Source organism: Drosophila suzukii (assembly GCF_043229965.1).
Source record: "Drosophila suzukii chromosome 2 unlocalized genomic scaffold, CBGP_Dsuzu_IsoJpt1.0 scf_2c, whole genome shotgun sequence".
In the NCBI taxonomy this organism is placed as follows: domain Eukaryota; kingdom Metazoa; phylum Arthropoda; class Insecta; order Diptera; family Drosophilidae; genus Drosophila; species Drosophila suzukii.
Window position 1 is genome coordinate 6,243,409 of NW_027255896.1, and position 18,741 is coordinate 6,262,149.

General features: G+C 40.6%; 1 protein-coding gene across 6 annotated transcripts in view; it reads left to right on the forward strand.

Moving 5' to 3' along the window:
- rl (Mitogen-activated protein kinase rl) overlaps positions 1–18,741 on the forward strand; it is a 554,163-nt gene that overhangs the window by 371,280 nt on the left and 164,142 nt on the right. The window contains exon 8 of one of the 6 annotated variants that reach the window (XM_065868751.2): positions 5,307–5,399. The exons of the other annotated variants lie outside the window; for them this stretch is intronic. Coding sequence (XP_065724823.1) covers positions 5,307–5,384 — 78 coding nt within the window. The 3' untranslated portion in view covers positions 5,385–5,399. Of the gene's footprint in view, positions 1–5,306; positions 5,400–18,741 lie in introns of those variants that run through there. 6 annotated transcript variants of the gene reach the window in all.

Consider the following 18,741-nt stretch of genomic DNA (forward strand, 5'->3'; position numbering starts at 1 on the left):
GTCAGTTTGTTTTGTTGATTCCGATTCATCACCAGTTTCAACTGCTAGGGAAGTGTTAAGTATAGTCGGTACTGATATGTCCAACTTAAACTTTTGCTTAATTGATATTAAATTAGATCGTAGTCTGATCAAAAATTTTGATACTTGGGACAAATGGTCTTGATTTAATTTTTCCCTCTGGCCATATATTAGTATTCGTGCTTCATTAAAGCATTTTACTAGAATTTCCACATGTTTTTTAATGGTATTTTTTTGAATTGGCCTGTTTTGAGTAAGTGACTTATATGATTTGTCAAAGTCAAATTTTATGTTATTTATCTGCTCATATAATTCATTCCAATCCATTATATTGTGGAGATGAATTATTTCTTAAGGACCATCATTACTATTGTTCTACCTAGTATTGGGTGTTCGTCTACTACTGATCTAACTTGTACCCCTGGGATGGTGGATAGGACAATTCCCTTTTGGGTGCTTGTGCAATGAATTAGTGGAGAGGCATCTAAATTAAATGTTTCAATATATAAATTTTCTAATTCATAAATGTTTACTGAAGTTGGTGCAACTAATTGCAGAATTCTTTCTTTAAAATGAATGTCCCTATCATATGTGTCTCTAATTGCTTTTAGAGTAGCCATTTTTAATTTATTTTTTTTTATTTATTTATTTTTATTTTATTCCATTTTCTTTAATTTTTAAGATTTGAATGCAGCAATATTTTTATATTAATGTTGTTTGTGCCAAAATTTTTAAGTTTTGTCCAGATCATTTGCCTGGCTCATATATTTTTTCTTAGGACATTTATTATGCAATTTATAAAGTTTATAGAAACAGTTTGCGCACATTATAACAACAATTATTATTAGCAATGTATGAATTAATTCTAAGTCAATGGTGTTTGACTCTACCTTATTAATAACATTTGCAGTGGAATTCACTGTTTTTGTATCTATTAAACACATCTTTTGGGGTTGGTATTCTTAATATATATCTTGGTCTGTCAAATACTTTAGATTTTTGAATTAATTCGTAAATTTTGTTAATGTTATTCATTAACAACTAGTTTGATATGATTAATTTTGATTTGACTTTTTTTTTTTGACCAATTATTATTATATTTGACATATAATTTCCTGCCTATTTTGTGTATGGTTTTTAGGCCATACACTAATCGGGCAACTTTTATGTCGCTCAATTTTTAATTTGTTTTTATAACATAAATGAAAAAATATGCATCGCAGTGCAATTAAAAAAATTTTTGCAACGCAGTGCAAAGAAAAAAAATAATGCGCTCTTGGTAGCGCTGTCGGTTCACTCTTCCTTGGTACCGGCGCTGGCTGCACAGGCTGTACCTCATGGTGGGGCACCGGTGCTGGCTACACAGGTGTACTCGCAGAAGGGGGAGTACAGTGGTCCCTCGCAGTCATCCGGGCACGTCTTCTTCAGCTTTGGGATGGCAACTTTTTCTGGAGGAGGCAATGTGTTTTTATTTTTGGCAATATTTGGGATTACAGGGTAGGTGGATGTGTCTGTGGCTGTGGTCTGATTCTTACGTACTGATAGCAAATTTTTTAAGTATTCAACTTCGGCATGTATTTTTACCGAGTCGTTCCACTTTATTGCTTTGCCGCTGTTGAGCAGCTTCAGTAGTTGAGCCTTTCTGACTTTCAATCTTTTTACCACGCCACTTCTTTGGCACACATCACACTCTAGTCACTGCGTTTCTTCTCTTGGTTCTTGTTTTTGTAGTGTATGCTGTCGTTGCTACCGTTGTTGCCGTTGTCGCCGTTGTTGCCGTTTGTTGCTGTTGTTGTTGCCGTTTGCTGTCTTCTTATCTTGTGAGGTCCATATCCAGGTCCATATTCCTTCGGACCAATGTCACGGTCGCCATGTAGAGTAATGTCATATTTTATTTGTTATTGTAATTCTTTATTTAAAATCCTGTCCCCATATAGAGTAGACATCTTTTATTTGTTATTGTAAATCTTTATTTAAAATCTTTATTCAAAATCTGGAGCAGCATTAGTGCCGCATCCAACGTCAAGTTGTTTCTGACTTGACAATTCTCCTTAGGTTCTAAGTAAGCCTAAGTCTCGTAGCTGCGCTGCCTACTGTTGGATGGCAGAGAGACGGCTATATATATCTTATGTATATTAGTGTATTTAATTATGCTCCCTTTAGCTGGAGCGCGAGGGTATATGTATGTACTTGAGTTTGGCTGAGCGGCCGGCGTGTGCAACAGAATGCTGACACTTGCACTTTCTGTGAGCGCGCCGATCGACTCATGTTTCGGCCACTTAGGTTTTTGACCGGGCCTTTGTTTATGTGAACACTGCAAGAAAGTGTTACAGTGTGTTTGCTTCAAGTACTCTAGGTACAGTAGTTATTCAATATATGTGCATACTACACTTTATCAAAAATATGCAATTTCAAGGCTACTTACATTTTGGCTCTAATAAAAAGAAAACACGAGTTTATTCTATAGGGGACATTCACAAACACATAATACAAACCATACAGATTTGAATTCATTTGAAAACTTTGAGTTATGTTGACTAGATTTTTTCTTTTAGCCTATTCAAGTTTGCAAAGAAAACTTATTGTTGCAGACGTATGCGCTTTGCAAATGCAACAGCTGCCTTTATCAGCTGATTCTTTTGTTGTGGCGCCTTCTATAAATATTTCTGTTATGCAACACTGGAGATTAATCTATTGTTAATGCGTTGCACTAAGAATTATTTTAAATTTCCGACTTTCAGGAAATGGGTTTTGGCCAGAAAAAGTGGTCAAATTTCCCATAGTGGATTCAAGAATCTCTAATATTTTATTTTCTTTTTGCTTTCCAGTGCTTCAACTATTTCTGAGACATTGGAAATCCATTTTCTAAGATTGAAGACTACCTTTTCTTGTTCAATGGTTATATTTTCAACGTTTTCTTTGGATTCCTGTATGGAATTAGCACCTGTCATAAAGTCATCCATATAAAAATCATTTTTAATTATTTCTTTTATTGACAAATTCTTCGTTGATTTGAAATTTCAGCAAGCACTCTTGTGGCCAAATAAGGTGCCGATGCTGTACCGTTAGGAACCGTTATTAGTTTAGAATATTTTGGTTTTTTGTTTGGTTTATTTGGAAATAGTGTTGATCTTCTTCGTCCATGTTTATTTGTGAGTACATTTTTTCAATGTCCGCCTATAACACTAATGGCCATTTACGCCATTTGACGATGATATCAAATATATCTTTTTGGACTCTTGGTCCAACCCACATAATGTCATTTTGACTTTTGTTGTTTGTAGTTTTCGCTGAGGCATGGAAAACTACCATTAACTTTGTTGTAAGGCTAGATTCTCTTACAACGTCTTAATGGGGTAAATAATATTTTCCTTCTGTCTTGGTCTCAATCATGTGTCCCAAAATAATATATTCATGCATGAATTTTATATAATTTTCTTTAAGTTTCATATTTTTATTTAATTTTCTTTCTAAGTTATAAAATTGGGCTATTTTTTGCGCTTTAGAGTCTCCTAGTTCTTTTTCATTTTTAAAAGGAATTTTGAACACATATTTCGCACTTTTATCTTTTTTAGTGGTTCCAAGAAATGCCCTATCACAAATTTCTTCCTCAATGTCATTACTATCATTTTCCGCTTCTCAAAACCTCTCTAGGTCTCGTACTTCCATAGTAGTAGCTAAAATTAATTTTGTACCTTTTGATACAACCGGATACAATCCATCCGAATTCAGTGTTCTGTCCTAGTAGTCCGTCTATTTTAACTACTCCATCTGAACGGTGAATTGTAGAGTGCTTTCTATAATTATAACTCATTTAAATCAGGAAATTTTATATATAAACTTATCGAATAACCGAAACTCAAGACCAAGACGGCTCTTTCAACTCTGATATGCTACTGTTTTTATTTCCGAACGCTCGTTAAGGCGAGCAGAGCGGGGAGAGTTACTAGAGGGCTTACAGCTGTACATTATAGACATAAGGGTTATACAGTATTTTGTTAAAAATCTGGTCCAACTTCCCGGCCCCGTTGAAAGGGTCCAATTTCAAGACATAGGAAGTACAGCGAGCTTGTGAACAGGGCGGCAACAGGTTCCCTTGGCGGCTGAACGACTCGGACTCTGTTGTCCGGGTACATTATCTTCGTGAATAAGCACCATGGTACCGACAGCGACGTTTGGCGATGGGGAAGTCCATTTAGTTCTTGATTGGAGTGCGTTGAAATAGTCTGTAGACCAGCGATGCCAAAAGGACTGCTTTAATGCCGTGACTGCTTCAAATCGTTGCAATGCGTTGGCTTTAGAGTCGTTGACGATACGTTCTGGCATGGAACGCAATGATCTTCCCGTCAAATAATGACCTGCTGTCAGAGCTGAGAGATTGTTCGGATCTGCTTTTATGTGCAAGGTGCATAGACCAAACGGGACATGCCAAAAAAAATAACAACAACGGATTAGCGGAACCGTTGTTGTTGTTGATTGCTGTTTTTCTGGAAGGCACGCGACTTTTTTCGACTTTTTCACTTGGGTTTACTTATGTGAAGGAGTTAGAATTGCACGCAATTAAGGTAGTTAAATAAAATAAACCAGTGGTTTAAAAGTAAAACCTATACGATTCGCAGTTAAGTCTGTCGCAGACCAATATTTATTTAAACAGTGAAAGTAAAAACAAGTTCATGTATATTAAAACAAAGGAAAATACAAGACTCCCAAAAAACACGCGGAGGAAAAAATTAACAAATGTTGCATATAAATAAACAAATAAATGAATCTGTGAATTTAAAAATTTTATTGATTGCATAGTTCCTAGAGATCAAAAATAAGAGATGTTTGTTTTTAAAACTTATGTTGGTAATTAAAATTCGTTAAAAATTAATATTAATAACATTAAACCACAGTTTTAACTTTTGTGTACGTAAACAAACATGGCTATTTAAATAAAAGTCTTAATATTTAGTCCCTGGAAAAGTGTTAGTTTTTCCGTAAATCCTAAATAAAAAAATTTGTAATAAATAATACAAAGATATATAAATAACATGTGGCATATTTTTCTTTATAATAAAAAAAAAATCAATTGACCAAAAAAAATTGCAAAGTTTCTTCTCTTGTTTTTTAAAATTTAAGTTTATTTGTAAGTTTAGTTTTTAAAAGACTTCTCCGATTTTCTTTAAATGCCAATGATAACATTTTCTTTATTATAAATAAAACTTACAAATAACGATTACTTTCGGTACCTCGTTTTTATTCTCGTCTCGTTCTATTTTCAAAACTAATTTTTCTTCCAATACTAGATGCTATCGCTCTGGTGGAGCCCTCGGAGCCTCCCGAAAAGGCGCTGCAGAAGGCAATGCGGTGCTATAAAAACTTGAGTTGCACAAAAAAAAGGCAACGCCGGCCCCAGGTGCCAACGACCCCGATAACACCGGAAACCCCCGAGCACTGACGAACCCTAGGACATGCCTATGTTAATTTAAGTACTCAGTTCCATACAAATTGTGCGCTCATTGAGCGCTCAGTAATGAGCTTTTTGCAGTGATTGAGTGCTCATTAAGCGCTGAATGGAACTGCAGGGTATGAACAATGTACAGATACATATGTGTGTCCTAATGAAGATACATATAAATGCTATTTTATTTATTATACCCGTTATTCGTAGAGTAAAAGGGTATACTAGATTCGTCGGAAAGTATGTAACAGGCAGAAGGAAGCGTTTCCGACCCCATACAGTATATATATTCTTGATCAGGATCACTAGCTGAGTCGATCTAGCCATGTTCGTCTGTCCGTCTGTTCGTCTGTCTGTCCGGATGAACGCTGAGATCTCGGAAACTATGGGAGCTAGGCTATTGAGACTTGGCGTGCGGATTCCTGAGGTTCTTACGCAGCGCAAGTTTGTTTCAGTAGAGTGCCACGCCCACTCTAACGCCCACAAACCGCCCAAAACTGTGGCTCCTACAGTTTTGATGCTAGAATAACTGAAATGTAATGTTCAAAAAATCGTAGATATGAACGTGGATATCTCGGAAACTATCAAAGATAGAGAATTGGGATTTCAGATTTAGATTCCGTAGCCTTATACGCAGCGCAAGTTTGCTACGCGAATATGCCACGCCCACTCTAACGCCCACAAACCACGAAAACCTGTGACGCCCACAATTTGTATGCTAGATAAAAAATTGTAACTGAAATGTATTGGTCTCGTCAATACCTATCGATTAGTCCAAAAAATTTGCCACGCCCACTCTAACGCCCATAACGCTTAAATCTGTATACCGCCGGTAGGTTGCGAATTTTAATCTCGCTTTGCTACTTGCATATCTCTATTTAGCTGAGTAACGGGTATCTGATAGTCGAAGTACTCGACTATAGCGTTCTTCCTTGTTTTTAATATTTTTGTACATTGTGCATATGTATTAAGTAATTTTTAATTCGTAATAATGCACATATGCATATAAAAAACCGACCATTGTAAACCCGAAGGTTGACAATTTTTATACCCGTAACTCGTTGAGTGAAAGGGTCTACTAGATTCGTTAGAAAGTATGTAACAGGTAGAAGGAAGCGTTTTCTACCCCATAAAGTATAAATATTCTTGATAACGATCACTAGCCGAGTCGATTAAGCCATGTCCGTCTGTCCGTATGAACGCTGAGATCTCGGAAACTATAAGCTAAAGTGTTGGGACTTGTTATGCATTTTCTTGGGCTTCCTGCGCAGCGCAAGTTTGTTTCAGACCATTTGTTTCGAAACACTCATTTGAAATTATAACCAAATAATAATCAATATATTGCAATTCGATCGAGATTGCACACTACAAGCAGCAAATAAACTGTTTTCACTAATACGCCACCAAGCCGCTAGGACGCTAGGGACTAGTTGGCACTGTAGGCCAAGTGGCGCTATAGAAGAAGAAGATAGGTGGCGCTACAGGCTAGGTGTGTGAGTGAAAAAAGCAGAGTTGCTCTAAGCATATCTCCATCCCCCCTCTTACAGTGAAATGAACCAGGATGCATTGCAATACAATGCACTTAGCACGCACATTTGCCTTGGAAAATGATCATACGTTTCGATTTACGCAAAAGAAAAATCGTTCTAGAACTATTTTTTTCGGAATGCGTTCCCGAATTTCCGTTTCCTGCAAGGAAAAGGGCGAAATTTCTTTCGTCTGTCGTCCAGAAGTCATGATAGAACACATTTAAAAACAAAATATACATATAAATCGCGCTGAAGTCACTTCTAAGTCACTTCTGAGCGATAGAAAGACGAAAGTATACCTTTTTCAAAAACTAAAAGGGTCGGGATCGCGAAGAAGTAACTTTTGAGGCACTTCTGAGGGATAGAAAGACAATAGTATACATTTTACAAAAACAAAAAAAGGAGTGACTTCGGCAACACTTCCAGAAGTAACGCAGAAGTGACTTCGAGTTGTGTCGCCGATGTGGCACATTTCTTCCCGACGGGAGACACTTCCGCGATCCGAATGCGATATCGCGGACGATCGTTTTCATCTTCTAGAAGTCACTTATCAGTGCCCTCCACGATAGAAAATGCCTGCAGGGTTTGAGCATGTATCTGGATTCACTATATTGAAACACATCCAGAAGGCCCACAATTAACTGCACCTAGCACGCACATTTGCCTTGAAAAATTGTAATGCGTACCGTTTTGGGTAAAAAAAACCAACCTAGAACAATTTTTTTAAAATTTGTTTCCGAACTTACGACTGGGACGGAACAGCCTATCGTTGTGTCTGCCGTCTTTTACTGTTTTCAGCAGCAGCAATGCCCGCATAATGGGAAGCTGACGACCGCTCATTTAAAATCTTTATATGCAATTCCATAAGTTCTTGCAATACCTTTTGATTGGGGTCCTACTCGATTTGGTTGAGTCCACCAGACTTGTTTTTTTTTATATATGGTCATTTCCACGGGGCGCGAACGTACGGTTCGTACGTAGTGCATAAAAAAGAACAAAAACGTTTTCTGAAACTTGAATTTGTTTTTCGATATCATATTTTTCATGTTGTTTTGTTAACAGTTAATTTAACCTTTTATCGCACTCTTTGGATTTTTCTCTTCTTATTAGATTTCAATAAAAGGATTCGGTGCAAAAAGTGCAAACATATCATATATTTTCCTTGCGAAATAAATAAACATAAAAATGCCTTTATAAGTAGCTAAAAGTGAAAAAAGTAAATTTTTCAGTTTTCAGGGACATTTTTTCAACAAATTACATGAAATATGCTATGGTTCCATTGTATTATGATTACGTGGATGGACGTTTATTTATGAAAATACACAAAAAATACGATGACTATTTTTAGGGGTTTCGAGTGTAACCGCATTTTATAAAAATCCAGGTATCTTGATAAAGGCTTTAAAATGTTTAAAAAAATGGCAAACTATATTTATAGTATGTTAATAACAAATGCTTTATTTTTTTAAATTTTTGAGCCTGCAGATTGTTTTGAAAGAAGTGGTTTATATTTTGTTGTAGTCTACACTGTTGAGGAAATATTCATGAAATTTAAATGAGTTAATAAAATAATGCCCTTGTAAACCACGTATAACTTATGATATTAAAAAATTTGGCATGAAAAGTAAAAAGATTGTACAGGTATTGGAGAACAAATTCTTTTATTATGAGATAAAAGTTCGAAATAGTTATTTTTAAAAGAATATAGAGAAATACGTATTCTATTACGTATATATATAAGGGTCGAAGCTTGGAAGAATTTAAGGAGTTATAAAGAGACTCTTTTAGGTTATATTTAAGAATAAAAAACATTTAAATTAAGTTCGACCATTGGATCTGGAAAAAATCATTGGTGGCCAATGGGCTGAAAATGGAACATATTTACAAAGAAAGAAAGAAGAAAGTGAAGTGTGTAGTCAAGTTATCAGGCTCCGAGAAAAGTTTCGCTTCTTAAGACACCCGCACCATAAAAAACACAAACTTACGGCCAAACGTCGTCGCTGTGGTCACTGACCTCAGAAAACACGGAGGATCCGCAGTGGACCAGCGTACCTCACGAGAATCAGGACTCGGTTTTCTCTCATATTTCGGCGAAAGTTGTGAAAACCCGGGAAAAGGCAGGAAAGCGCGGATAAGTTGAACCGACGTTGGAAGAAGTAAACAAGACTAGAGGTGGTAACCATCAGCTGGTAGCAGCCGCATTGAGTTGCCTAACACTCAACGAGAATGTTGAACTTATCGGGAAAAAGGTAAAAGGTGTAAATAGTCACGTCGAGTTCGGGTAAAAAGGATCCAGGCATCACAAAAGCGGAAGTTGGAGAATATGTCCCAAAACATTGCAGGAGGAACATCCGTGAAGGTTCTGCCATCAGCTATGTCAAAGCTGCTCGACGTAAAGTTAAGAAATCGGCCAACTAAATCGGACGTCGAAGGGCTTAAACAAGATCTGAAAAGCGATATTGGGGCTATTTCTCTGCAGGTTAAACAGCTAACCGACGACAATGCGCGGCTCAAAGAAGAGGTTATAAGCCTTCGCTCAGATAGAGAAGCTGATAAGAGAACCATAAATATGTTAGGTAGGTTAGGTTAGGGCGGCTATCGGACTATGGTCCGACACACTTAGACCTCTATGGGTCCATGATCTCGTTTTTCCTTCTCTAGGGTCCCGTATCTAGTAAGTTTCAACCTGTGTTAAGCTGATCAGCTTGTCTTCAACCCGGAAGATTTAATAAAGGCACTTATGTTATTTAGATTAATCTCCGATATTTCGGTAAGATCGTCGATGAAGGGACTTCCTAATTGTTTCAGTCTGAGTCTGCATAGGGCTCGTCCCTCCAGCTTATGCAAAAATCATTTTGTGGGGCTTTTAGCCTGCCGACATGTGTGCAAACGATCCAGTGGCCTGTAAGAGCTCTGTGCGGCTGAATTTGAGTAGTTCCGAGGTTTTTTTTATTGTTTATCACGGGCCATGTCTGGTGAGAGATACGACACTGCCGTGTGTTTTGCCAATGGGTGTTGGCTAGTTTGTTAAAATAGTTTTTTATATTTATCTTGCCATGGGCATGCTGACACTCTCCTTTCCTGGAAGGAGAGGCAAGATGGTGCGCTGCCTGGCTAACTCGTCCACTATGCAGTTGAATACGATATCCCGGTGACCCGGAACCCATATTAGGCTGAAAGTAAACTGACTAGCCATCTCGTGGAGAGATCTGCGACAATATGCTAGTGTACGGGAGTTGGTGCTTGTCGAGTAGATCGATTTGATAGCCGCTTGGCTGTCACTATATATATTTAGGTGTCCTTTTTGGAGGATTATGTTGCCTAAAATGTTTAGTGATTCCATTATAGCGTGGACCTCCGCTTGGAAGACGCTACAGGCGTCCGGAAGCCTGAATGACTTCCTGACATTTAATTGTTCGGAGTATACACCTCCGCCAACTTGTCCTTCTAATTTGGAGCCATCTGTATAGAAGCAGATCCGTCGTGCCCGGTCGGCCCTGCTCCCATTCCTCTCTATCTGGAATCAGGGCCTCAAAGGGTGTGTGACTATATTCAATGGGCTTGCATAGATCCGTTATCTTTGGAATCGATTTATCATGCTGGAGAATTTGATCATGGCTATAAAATTGGGCTTTCCACTGCCAAGTGTCCCTCAGTCGAATAACTGCCGACTTGGCCCTTTCTATGCCTGCTAAGTCCAGGCTAGGGAGGTTCAAGATCGCATTCAGCGTTTCATTCGGGGTGGTTCGAAAGGCTCCACTAACACACAAAGCCGCCATTCGCTGTACTTTGTTTAGATGAGTCAGTATGCATTGTTTGTGCAGAGTGGTCCACCATACGGTTCCATGGGGAGGATATTCGTCAGAACTTCTTTGTACCTGTGCCAGTCGGCTCGTCTGGGGTTAGCGAAGCTGACCAACAAGGGCGAATCAAGGGACAATACGGATTTTATAAATCTTCCCAGTTTTTGACTGCGCCTACGAGTGAGTCTGAAACCAAAGTTAGATCTATGATCGTTTGACAAGCTTTAGTTATGAATGTAGGGACATTGCCCCTATTGCATAAGAATAGGTTCGAATTTAGAATAAAATCAAAAAGAGACTCACCTCTGTCGTTGTTGTTTGGGCAACCCCACTGGGTGTGATGGGCGTTGGCGTCACAGCCTATTCCCAAACCTTTCCTGAGCTTTTCGCATTCGTCTGCCAGTCCTCTGACCAGCACATCTGGGGGGTTTTTCTTTTCAAAACATTGCAGGAGGAACATCCGTGAAGGATCTGCCATCAGCTATGTCAAAGCTGCTCGACGTAAAGTTAAGAAATCGGCCAACTAAATCGGACGTCGAAGGGCTTAAACAAGATCTGAAAAGCGATATTGGGGCTATTTCTCTGCAGGTTAAACAGCTAACCGACGACAATGCGCGGCTCAAAGAAGAGGTTATAAGCCTTCGCTCAGATAGAGAAGCTGATAAGAGAACCATAAATATGTTAGGTAGGTTAGGTTAGGGCGGCTATCGGACTATGGTCCGACACACTTAGACCTCTATGGGTCCATGATCTCGTTTTTCCTTCTCTAGGGTCCCGTATCTAGTAAGTTTCAACCTGTGTTAAGCTGATCAGCTTGTCTTCAACCCGGAAGATTTAATAAAGGCACTTATGTTATTTAGATTAATCTCCGATATTTCGGTAAGATCGTCGATGAAGGGACTTCCTAATTGTTTCAGTCTGAGTCTGCATAGGGCTGGGCAGAAGCAGAGAAGGTGCTCTACCGTTTCCTCTTTTTTCTCGTCCCTCCAGCTTATGCAAAAATCATTTTGTGGGGCTTTTAGCCTGCCGACATGTGTGCAAACGATCCAGTGGCCTGTAAGAGCTCTGTGCGGCTGAATTTGAGTAGTTCCGAGGTTTTTTTTATTGTTTATCACGGGCCATGTCTGGTGAGAGATACGACACTGCCGTGTGTTTTGCCAATGGGTGTTGGCTAGTTTGTTAAAATAGTTTTTTATATTTATCTTGCCATGGGCATGCTGACACTCTCCTTTCCTGGAAGGAGAGGCAAGATGGTGCGCTGCCTGGCTAACTCGTCCACTATGCAGTTGAATACGATATCCCGGTGACCCGGAACCCATATTAGGCTGAAAGTAAACTGACTAGCCATCTCGTGGAGAGATCTGCGACAATATGCTAGTGTACGGGAGTTGGTGCTTGTCGAGTAGATCGATTTGATAGCCGCTTGGCTGTCACTATATATATTTAGGTGTCCTTTTTGGAGGATTATGTTGCCTAAAATGTTTAGTGATTCCATTATAGCGTGGACCTCCGCTTGGAAGACGCTACAGGCGTGCCAGGTTCGAATTTAGAATAAATTCAAAAAGAGACTCACCTCTGTCGTTGTTGGTTGGGCAACCCCACTGGGTGTGATGGGCGTTGGCGTCACAGCCTATTCCCAAACCTTTCCTGAGCTTTTCGCATTCGTCTGCCAGTCCTCTGACCAGCACATCTGGGGGGTTTTTCTTTTCAAAACATTGCAGGAGGAACATCCGTGAAGGATCTGCCATCAGCTATGTCAAAGCTGCTCGACGTAAAGTTAAGAAATCGGCCAACTAAATCGGACGTCGAAGGGCTTAAACAAGATCTGAAAAGCGATATTGGGGCTATTTCTCTGCAGGTTAAACAGCTAACCGACGACAATGCGCGGCTCAAAGAAGAGGTTATAAGCCTTCGCTCAGATAGAGAAGCTGATAAGAGAACCATAAATATGTTAGGTAGGTTAGGTTAGGGCGGCTATCGGACTATGGTCCGACACACTTAGACCTCTATGGGTCCATGATCTCGTTTTTCCTTCTCTAGGGTCCCGTATCTAGTAAGTTTCAACCTGTGTTAAGCTGATCAGCTTGTCTTCAACCCGGAAGATTTAATAAAGGCACTTATGTTATTTAGATTAATCTCCGATATTTCGGTAAGATCGTCGATGAAGGGACTTCCTAATTGTTTCAGTCTGAGTCTGCATAGGGCTGGGCAGAAGCAGAGAAGGTGCTCTACCGTTTCCTCTTTTTTCTCGTCCCTCCAGCTTATGCAAAAATCATTTTGTGGGGCTTTTAGCCTGCCGACATGTGTGCAAACGATCCAGTGGCCTGTAAGAGCTCTGTGCGGCTGAATTTGAGTAGTTCCGAGGTTTTTTTTATTGTTTATCACGGGCCATGTCTGGTGAGAGATACGACACTGCCGTGTGTTTTGCCAATGGGTGTTGGCTAGTTTGTTAAAATAGTTTTTTATATTTATCTTGCCATGGGCATGCTGACACTCTCCTTTCCTGGAAGGAGAGGCAAGATGGTGCGCTGCCTGGCTAACTCGTCCACTATGCAGTTGAATACGATATCCCGGTGACCCGGAACCCATATTAGGCTGAAAGTAAACTGACTAGCCATCTCGTGGAGAGATCTGCGACAATATGCTAGTGTACGGGAGTTGGTGCTTGTCGAGTAGATCGATTTGATAGCCGCTTGGCTGTCACTATATATATTTAGGTGTCCTTTTTGGAGGATTATGTTGCCTAAAATGTTTAGTGATTCCATTATAGCGTGGACCTCCGCTTGGAAGACGCTACAGGCGTGCCAGGTTCGAATTTAGAATAAATTCAAAAAGAGACTCACCTCTGTCGTTGTTGGTTGGGCAACCCCACTGGGTGTGATGGGCGTTGGCGTCACAGCCTATTCCCAAACCTTTCCTGAGCTTTTCGCATTCCTCTGCCAGTCCTCTGACCAGCGCATCTGGGGGGTTTTCCTTTTCAAAGGCCAAGTAGGCCGATAGAACCCTTATAGAGCCACTTTGCAGCTCCAGGCTTACTGCGGTGTTGTCTCCGTTGCTGTAATTGCGAAATATAAATATACTAAGATGCCTTTTGGCTAATATGCAGGTTCGAATTTTACCTTCTTTGGGGTCAAGCATAAGCTTGTATTCCTTTGTTCCTAGTCCAGCAACCTTGCCTTCTACTACCCAAGGTTCCTACATCTACATCTACAGCTGCAACCTCCACCACAATGACGTCGGCCTCCTCTGTGTCGCTGAGGTCTACGTCCTTTATAGCCGGTCCGAGCACTCGCATCTCTCTGATTAGCGACGAATCGGTAGAGTAGCCATCCTCCGGCCCACCAGGTGCCTCCAACTCCTCAGCAAGCACCTGCTCGGCTGGGTTGCCGGCAGACCTGCTAGCGGCGTTGGAGGTCAGCACTCCTCGAGCAGTCTCGATCGGAGCAACTGACTCATTGTTCAGAACCAACACCGCCTGGTTGAAATCCCCTTCATGCTCCTCCACCTTGACGACTTTCCAGTCCGTCGTGGGGAGGTGCGGGTTGCATTCTTGCAACATGAAGAATATGTCCTCCGGCGCCTTGATCGCTGCTGGAAGCCAAATCCTGGCTCGGGGCCTACTGGGGACATCACACCAGTCTAGCGCGACGATGTTCGCCCCCTCGTAGACCTCACCGAGCTTGCTCGTCGCCTGTTTGTACAAGTCGGCCGACAGCTGACTGTCGCAGGCCACCACCTTGACGCTGACCTGATACCTGCCCGCGTCCATGCAGCAGGGCGAGGTGCCTGGCTTCTTCCGTACCATGCGCAGGCAAATGAGGGAAAGGTTGCACTCCACTGCCTTCCACTTGTTCCTGGGAATCCTGCCCCCCGGATTTCCCTTGTCAATGAGGCCGAGTAGGACACGGTCCTTCGTGATTTCGGCGAACGAGACCGATGGCTGGATCTTAGATCTCTTCGCCGATGGTCCGGGTAGTTCGAGGGATCGCTGCCTTTTCGCCTGAGTCCCTTCTTGAGTGGGCTTATCCTGCCGTAGTTAGGAAGCACCTTCCTTGCCCACGCTACCTTTTTTAGCCATTCAGGCGAAGGTGTGACAACGTTGCTCCTAGTATAAGAGCGCAGAGTCTGGGCGGCAGTCCGCCTTTCTGCGTAAGTATATTTATTTGCTCCAGCGGGTGGCCCGAGCGCCTTGGCAGTGCCTACCGCACTGCGCTTTAGGCGCAGATGCGCCCGTGGCGGAGGCGTTCGCGGCTGGCTTTCTGACACCCGTCATCCCCAGTTTGGGATGCGGACCTTTCGGGACCGCGCTGGTGCGGATGGTGGAACCAGTGTTCAGCTTACCCGAGGGTTTTTTAAGAGTTCCCGTCTCTGTGTTTTGTTTTTTAGTTAAATTTGTTTGTTCCAAAATTGGTCCCACGAGTTGCGGAGAGGGGGAAAAGTCCGCCCAGGCACAGATCCGCGATGCCCGGGTAAGGCGATAGTTAAAACGGAAGGTCGCCATGTCCCTGAGCACACCGTTTAAGACTGGGCTAGTTTTTGATCCGGGCCCCCAGCCAGGCTGACTCTTGGCACGGTCCGTATTACACCGTAGTTCGGTGTGAGATGTTGTTTGGGAGGGGAGATGGGTAGGTGTTGTGTTGGGAGTGGGCTTGTGTAAAGGAACTATTTAGATGCGGCTGAACCATTCGCATCGTCGGTCCGCTGGCTGTCCGGGACTGTTTATTTACTGGGGCAACCACGATTCCGTGTTTGACTTCTCCCACCAGCTTATTCACAGTTGGTCTCGAGAGAGGTCGTCCGCTATCCGCAACCTGCGACCCGCTCAGTTGCCCCAGCTAGGCGACTTTGGAACCATCTCACAAGTTCCTCAGCCGAGCATAAATATGTTGCTAGAACAACAAAAGAAAAAAAAAATGTAGTTGTAAAATGTAGTTGAAGGTGGATAAAAACTGCAAATTGGCTGTCAAAACTCTGATTGAAGAGAAACTACAATTAAAGGGTTCAAGGGTTTCCTATATGCGAAAGCCTAATGATAATAAATTGCGTGGAAGGCAGGTGTTCCTTGTCAAGGATTTGACAGTGGAAAAACAGGTGAATCAAATGGGTCTTCTAGAGCTAAAAAAGTTTCTTCTGGCCATTCGCAGGGAAACGAAAGTGAAAGTCCAAAACGACAGTATCAACGTAGACGAAAATTGGATGTCCTTTAATAATAATAATATGTGGCAAGGAAAACCAGCTGAAACAAAATTAAAGGAAATATACGGAAACAGTTTGGAAATGTCTCACATTATTTATAAGTTCCTAAGCCAAAAGTCTAAGTCAAAAAACTAAAAAGAAACAAGAAATAATGTAGTAGATGTAGTCCTTTGTTAGAATCTAGTAATTTTGCAGGTGCAAATGCGAATGAAGAGGCCCATACCATAAAGAGACTGGAGATCAGAATATTGTCCTACAACGTGGCAGGAATACAAAATAAGCTTATATATAATGACTTCTTTCAGTACATTGACCTTTTTTTTCGATCTATCTGAAACATTCCTCGAAGCCAAATTGGATGCTGTCAAATTTAAAGACTATGTGCTTAGATGGGTGCCCGCCATCCGAACCAGCGCCACAGGACGAGCAAGTGGTGGAATGTTATATTGTTGAACGTTGATGCACTAAGAGCAGTACAAACAAGTGGCCCAAACGACACCAACCACGTGCTTGTTACGCGCGGGCCCATTTTTATTTCGGGCAAATACGGTTCGCGAGGAAGGTGCATAGAACGTATAAAGACAGGACAAAACATAGATCAACAAGACTAAAGCAAATGAGCTAAGATTTTAGTTTTTAGTAGAGGGATAGAAGTTGAGGAACAAATTAAATGATATAGGTTGTTATAATTATTAGAAAGAACGCGAAAGGGCTCATGCTGACTAAAATTAGATGAACATCGTGGCAAGTTGATAGGATGGTAGTTTCGCATTAATCTAACAAGAACATTGAAACTTAGGCGGCTTACCAAATCTACAGAATCAATATCGCCTCTGATAAGATTATTCATAAAAATAGTACCAACCATAATTCTACGGCTTACTAGAGTAGGCAAATTAATTAATAGCAATCTACTCGAGGAAGAAGGCAACCTGACGTTTTGAACCCAGTTCAAACCACGTAAGGCAAAAAGAAGAAATTGTTTCTGTACGGACTCTATACGGTCAATGTGCACTTGATACTGAGGACTCCAAACGGAAGAACAGTATTCTAAATTAGGACGGACAAGGGAGGTAAATAATAAACCCAAGAATACTCATACCTTTATTTAAAGTAGAGGTTATGTGGGAGTCAAATTTAAGTTTATGATCTAGAGAACACCTAAATCGTTTACTGTGTATATTCGGTCCAGGGACATGTTCTGAAGAGAATAACTCATGAACGTTGTCGTACCCCTATAAAAAGTCATAATGTTGCATTTAAGATAGTTTAAATTCAAAAGGTTGTACTGACACCATTCCTGGAATCTATTAATGTCTGACTGCAAGCAGAAACCAGACTCAATATTATTATATGAAAAACAAAGCTTAACATCATCAGCATTCATTAGTACACGGGAGTGAGTTACGATAGAGGGAAGATCATTAATAAACATAGTAAGCAGCAGGGAGCCTACAAGACTACCCTGAGGCAATCCAGATGTCACGTAGATTATCTTGGAAACAGAGTTTTTAAATATATCCCTCTGAGATCTACCATTCAAATAACTTGAAGATAAGTTAACAGATTATTCGTTAAACCGAGCTGATCTAGTTTGAATGAAATAAGAGAGTGTTTTACAGAGTCAAAGGCCCTACTAAGGCCTTACTTTGTATTAAGTCCATATATTACAAAAGATGTGAGTTCGAGCAGGTTAGTGGTGAGCGATAGTAGTAGTTTCTAATTCACTTAAGAGAGCACTTTCGGTAATTACAGATGCAAAAATACAATTTGCGCTATTTAATTGATGAGGGTAAAAAGAATTACACAAAATAAACCGAGCTATTAGTAGTTTGGAAGAACTCAGCAAATAAACCCGCAATCCGTAGATTTCTCAATAGAGCTTAACCATACCGATAAGGGCAATGCTGAAGACTTTCGCTTAGCATTAACAGCGCTCTAAAATATTTTAGTGGCCCTTTCAATAAGCAGTGACTCTTTCAATAAGCATGAAATTGTATAAATTTATCCAATTATATTGGAAAATCATGTAGTTCAGTTTATTATAGTCATTTTAACAAAAGCACTTACTTTTAGTTGGAGAAAGTAAATGAGATATCTTAATTCCAATGTTAGATGAAATTGGTCTTCTTGGACAACAAGTGCGCCATGCTTTTGACAGACTCGCAACGCAACTGGTCAGCCACTTTTTGACTGATAAGTCAGAAGTTATGGTAGTGGAGTGTCCAGATGTTTTTGCACTATGTATGCCTTTATTAAAATTATAAAGAGAGAACGAAATTCTTTTTTATTATTAGTTACTGTATACGCCTAAGCGGTAAAAACGTATATATTTGCGATAATAGAAAAAGATCAACAAAAAAGTGTACATTTCTTTTAAAGTTAAATTTCTGTGACTGAGCCTCCTTTAACCTGACGGAGGTCACCACCACGACCTCTTCGCGACATTGCAAACTTCTTGCTAACATTGACATTTGAATTCCCAATTAAAAATGGATTGAAAGACTATCGAAGTGGATCGCAGTTATCCACATTCGCGTCCTCACCATATAGAGTATCCTCAATGGCTTGATCAGCGACCGACATGATAAGGACCAGCAAGGCGGCTGGCCAGCTGCGTTAATGAAGTCCAAGTACAAAAGCACATAAACTTACAAAAAGTTAAATATTATGTATGAAAAAACTAAACGGATTTTCTATAAAATTATTGGAAAAAAATCAGAAGGCTGCTTACAAATCATGGTAATCCTTC